Raw genomic sequence first — 5,323 nt, 5'->3', positions numbered from 1 at the left:
GGGGAACGAGAGCGAGTGGTGCGAGGGGGGGAGTGGGTGGACCGGCTAGGGTTTCTCCCCTGGTGGGGGGTTATGGAGGGGAGGGGTGGGCCGGCTGGGCCTGGGGGTTGGCCCAGTTGGGCCACGGCCCAGAGGGGGGTTTCTCCTTTTTATTCTGTTAGTTTTAGGTTTTAGTTTTTTTTCTGTTTTGTTTTTATTTATTTTCTTTTCTGTTTGAAATTAGTTTAAATTATTTAGCCATTTTCTAAAAATGTGATTGTTGTACCATAACTACCCTTGTAATATTTGGCACCCACCGAACATTTTTGTTTCTACTTTCGAAAACTTTTATTGTCGATATTAATTTTAAATTTTAATTTGACGCGGTTTGAACTAACGAACGTTTAGCATCAGTAATCGGGATGACGTGGCTTGATTAGCGTGGGATTATTTTAGCAAGATTATCCGAGCGTCACACTGATTACCTCCCCAAAATGGCCTCATAAGAGAAAAGTTTCTACACGGATTGTCTTCGTCTCGTCGAAATGATCGATTTTGATATAAACAATGTCTAAATTGGAGTTCGTATGCAAAAGTTAGAGCCAAAACAGTGTGCTGCATAAGTCTGCCCCGGAAGTTCCGGGCAAAACTTCCGGGGAGGTTCCGAGCTAAACCGAAAGTTTGCACGCGGTGCGCCCCGAAAACTGAAATTTTAACATTATTTGCAGATTTGCGGGGCCAATTTCGACATTAAGATGACCTCGGATGAAAAAGTGATCAACTAAGGAATTTTTCTCCATTACAAGATCTACAACTTTGCTTTTGGGACCATCGCAATCCGAAGCCATATGCGACCTTCAGGAGTTTTGCAAGTGGGCAACTTGATGTAATTTTAGCCCGGAAGTTCCGGCCCTCGTAGTCCGAGTTAGGTTATCTTTTGATGTTTTGGACGGGATTTGAGTCATTTTCTTATACGGAAAGTCTAGCCGCCTCATATATATGTAAGAGGTGTTGGTCGATTGAAGGACAACACACAATCGAATAAATCATCTACCACCTTTTATCTTTTATCTTTTGTCCTTATCCCTAGTCCTTCTTCTTCCTCGTTCTTCGCTTGTTCTTCTCCACTGCAGGGCGGCGAACCTCGAGGCCCTAGGGGCGATCAGGTCGACCTAGGGCAGCCCATAGCGGCCGCGCGCCCTGACGGGGTCCCTCCCGGGCGTGTGGGGTTCGGGCCATAAAAAACGCCCGCCGGATTGTCTTGCGTACCGCGTTTTTGGCGGGTCTCCTTCGACGTGAGTTGCGGTGCATCACCCTCGACGTTGGAGGTATACGGTAACGTGTTCGTGTGCGAACAGAAATCTGCAGCTGCGCTGCCAAAGCCAACTTAAAGCTAGCTGTTTGGGTGGGCTGCTGGCTTCAGCGCGTGGAAGCTGGCTGCAAGCCCAACCACATAGGTGTGGTCCGGATCTACACCCCAGGGCCCCAGGGGCCAGGCCCGCGGTGTGCCTTTTTCCTTATGGGCCCCGGCCTAGCCCATGACATAGCCAAGGGCCAGGCGCCCAGCTAAGCTACCGATTTACACACAGCTACGAGAGCCCACGAATTCTCAAAACAAAAACAAAAAAGGCACGAGAGCCCACGACGGACGGATGACCTAGTAGCAGTTCGCACGCAAACGAGGGACGGAGGGAGGGCGACCGCGACACCTGCCAGTGCGCCGCGCCGCCGGCTGCCGGCGACTGCCTCCACTCTCCTGCCAGGGACTGCCCCGCCCCCCTGTCGCTCGCTTTCCCCCCACCCCCAGGCCCCCAAGTTCCCCAGCCGGCCGGCCGTCCCTGCCTCCCCGCTGCTCAGGACAGTCGGTGCTGCTCTAGCCTCTAGGCTCTAGGCGGACGCCGCTGCCGCTCTACAGCCTCTACTCCGGCCTCTCCCGACTCCCCGTCTCCCCGCGCAACCTACAGAGGACAGGGTAATTTTCTCAGATATATAATGCTACGATTTGTCGGCAATACAACTCAAGATTTCAATACCTGCTCTGTTTCTTTGTGTTTAATTGAAACTTGAACCAACTATTCCCCTGATTCGAATTGTAGCAGAAACTCAAACCAACCAAGACTCCAAGAGTCAATCTTTCAATGAGCATGTATATATGTATAGCCCCTGTCTATGTATGAAGAAAGTTTAATTGAAACTTGAATCAACTATTCAGTCATCTCATGTTGTAGCAGAAACTTGAACTAACAAAAACACTCTCATATTATGGAACGTATGTATTGTTGATTTGAAACTGGAGCATTTTGATGTCAATTCCTTTCATATTGCAAAAATAGAAGATGAAGAGATATTTTTCATCATTGTCGGCAATGGAAGAGTCTACACCCGGTGTTTCAGTTTTATCATGTTTTATCTCTTTTGTTGGATTGTTAAGCACTGAGGTTAAATTCTAGAATTATTGAACAATTGAGATTTATTTTATATGTTATCAAATATGGTCTTTTTTTAAATGTCATGATGTGTTTTTGGGTAGTTATAAGTGCCAAAGTTTTTCCATGTTGAATTTTCTTTGGGCCCAGGCTTTGCTTTAATCCTGGCTCCGCCACTGACTACTAGCTATAGTAACATAATTTCTCTTGAAAAATAAAGCTAACCTAATCCCAAATCGAACAGGCACTCGAGCACGTGAGAACGCCGCCGCCGCCCACACACAGCCGTACGCTCCTCCTCCGCCGCCACCGAAGCCCTCCACTGCAACAGTGCTCTCCGCTGCCGACCACACGTTGCAATCTTGCATGCCTCCGACGCTTCCAACAACTTAACTACTGGCTGCCCTTTTCCGCAACCCTCTCCCTTCTGCCTTTTTATCTTCACTCTTCTCTTGGCCTGATTCCAACAAGGAAATTCTAAAGCCTAATCAATCTGCATCGCTTCTGATCCTTCAGCCATGCATCTCACTCTTGAATTCGGGTAATCCTTCTCTCTTTCATTCGATTGCTTTTCTCTTTGTGTTTATTACTCCCATTTGTCGTTTTATGGGGTTGATGTGATGTTTCAGGGGCGGTCTGGAGCTTCTCCTAGAGAAATCCACCAAGGTACACAAGGTGGATGTCCAGCATAGGGACGGTGAAGACAAGGTGCTGCTTGATCAAATGCCTCAGGAGAGAATGCTTAACGTACTTGCAGTTTGGTTACTTTATAACCTTACATTGTTGTGTGGAATTTTGTTACTTTTATAGGCCACGATGAAGGGGTTGCTCTCTTGGGTGAAGTCCAATTTGATCAAGGAGCGGCCGGAGATGTTCATCAAAGATGATTCTGTGTATGGTTTCTCTTCTTCTTTTTGCATTTGCTTGTGCAGACCATATGATGATTCAGTTAGTACTGTTGCACAAAGGTGCTGGAGCCTTTCCTTTTGGCGGAAGTGTCTGGAGACCTTGTTGCCGTCCAGGATTTGTGCTATCAGCTTCTCTAGCTGGTCACATCAGCCTGGTGCCTGTGTGATAACTAGTGTGAGTCAACAACGACAACAAAGCCTTGTCCCAAGCAAGTTAGGGTAGGCTAGAGATGAAATCCAACAAAAACCCGTGAGAACTGATAACTAGTGTGAGTACTTTAAAAAAAGTGGAAATGAATATATGCTGATAACTAGTGAGTACTTTCATTGGTGGAGATGGGGACTCTTAAGGCTTGGTTAATGGTTGTTGATGAGTGTTGTGCTTAACTTAATTAATACTCCCTCCGTCCGAAAATACTTGTCCTAGAAATGGATATAATGGATGTATCTATAACTAAAATAAGTCTAGATACATCCATCTCTAGGACAAGTATTTCCGGACGGAGGGAGTAGTAGTTTGCTGAGGAAGAATAGTAGAATAGCCATGAAAGCGGAGAAATGTTTGTCAGCAAAAAATCTTAAATAGATAGAAATTGGTTGAGAAAACGAGATTATCATAATCCACTGTAATGCCTAACACAGCCTAAAACCAACCATGATATCTGGAACTGCAACTTGCACTGCATGTGGTGATTCCAGTTTGTATCCCCTCTGTAAACTAATATTTGACGTTTTAGGTCACTATTTTTAGTGACCTAAAACGTCAAATATTAGTTTACAGAGGGAGTAGGAGCCAAACCGTGGACACTGAAGCCATAATTTAGTGATTTAGTGGAAATTTTGATTCTTTAGGAGGTTTGCAGTGTTTTGGTTGCTCAAGTTTGGTAAGAAAATATGTAGGAAGGGACCAAAGTCCAACCGGCGATAGCTATCACAAAAAATTGTCAAAAATCCAACCAATTGTTAAATTCCTATGCAGTACGAAAACATTATAGTGGTTGATTTGGGCACAAACCAAACACACGCTGGTTCGACAACCACATGGAAGAAACTTCAGCCTTTTCTATGGAGTTGAAAAATAATTATGTCCTCTCTGTGCTTTCTGATAACATGACTAAGCTATTTATCAATCTACTCCCTCCGTTCCCAAATATTTGTCTTTCTAGACATTTCAAATGAACTACAACATACGGATGTATGTAGACATATCTTAGAGTGTAGATTCACTCATTTTGCTTCGTATGTAGTCACTTGTTGAAATCTCTAAAAAGACAAATATTTAGGAACGGAGGGAGTAATATTCATGAAAACTGAAACCTTTCTCAAAGTCGCATGGTTATTTTTACTCACTGATGTTTTGGAAGGATTATATGGGTTACTTCGATCACCGCAAAAGGGGTTACATGTTACACCGCTAAGGAAAATTGGGTTATTTTTCCTTGTAGAAGAGTGCATGCTTTGTCGGTGTAATAGCCCGATTTATTAACTTCACGTTGTGAAACCTTTATGCTTGCAGGAGGCCTGGGGTTCTTGTCCTTATAAACGACTGCGACTGGGAGTTGTGTGGTGGCCTTGATGCAGAGTTGGAAGAGAAGGACGTGGTTGTGTTCATCTCCACACTGCACGGTGGTTAATTTTATTCTACTGTAGGGTTCGGATGGCATTGCGATCTGTGGAAAAGATACTAAATGCGCTGTAGGGTAAGGGTGGGAGGGGGCAAACATAATTCCTTTTGGATGATTTTTGGTGGATAAATAAGCCTAATATTAAGGTATATACAAAAAAAAATCTTATTAGCTAGGGGGCCATGGCCTAGGTTGGCAGGGGGCGGATCCACCATGGGGCATGGGTGTACACCCAAATATTTGAGGCTCACAATCTCGTCAAGCTTAGATTTGAACACACAAATGGGGTTTTCTATTAGAGTACAAAATAAAATAAAATTTGAACACCCAATGTTAAATTCCTGGATCCGCCAATGGCCCCACCAATCTCCACCACTGGTATCCG

At 44.8% G+C, this 5,323-nt stretch overlaps 1 protein-coding gene across 1 annotated transcript; it reads left to right on the top strand.

The window, feature by feature from the left end:
- Positions 1–1,618: 1,618 nt before the first annotated feature.
- LOC123093344 (ubiquitin-related modifier 1 homolog) lies at positions 1,619–5,111 on the top strand. Its single transcript, XM_044515288.1, has 5 exons — positions 1,619–1,951; positions 2,650–2,946; positions 3,035–3,113; positions 3,216–3,298; positions 4,830–5,111. Exons 2-5 carry the CDS (start codon positions 2,924–2,926, stop codon positions 4,945–4,947), a joined length of 303 nt encoding a protein of 100 aa, XP_044371223.1. The 5' UTR covers positions 1,619–1,951; positions 2,650–2,923; the 3' UTR covers positions 4,948–5,111.
- The last annotated feature ends 212 nt before the right edge of the window (positions 5,112–5,323 follow it).

Source organism: Triticum aestivum, chromosome 4B, assembly GCF_018294505.1.
Source record: "Triticum aestivum cultivar Chinese Spring chromosome 4B, IWGSC CS RefSeq v2.1, whole genome shotgun sequence".
Lineage (NCBI taxonomy): Eukaryota > Viridiplantae > Streptophyta > Magnoliopsida > Poales > Poaceae > Triticum > Triticum aestivum.
Note: the sequence above shows the minus strand (reverse complement) of the source record. Positions and strands in the feature narration are given on the sequence as shown.

What these genes read in the sequence shown, in the direction of transcription:
- LOC123093344 (XM_044515288.1), top strand. Translation starts at nt 2,924, where the DNA reads ATGCATCTCACTCTTGAATTCGG. An exon ending in CATCTCACTCTTGAATTCGG is followed by an intron (nt 2,947 to 3,034) that starts GTAATCCTTCTC and finishes GTGATGTTTCAG; the next exon opens with GGGCGGTCTGGAGCTTCTCC. An exon ending in TTCATCAAAGATGATTCTGT is followed by an intron (nt 3,299 to 4,829) that starts GTATGGTTTCTC and finishes TTATGCTTGCAG; the next exon opens with GAGGCCTGGGGTTCTTGTCC.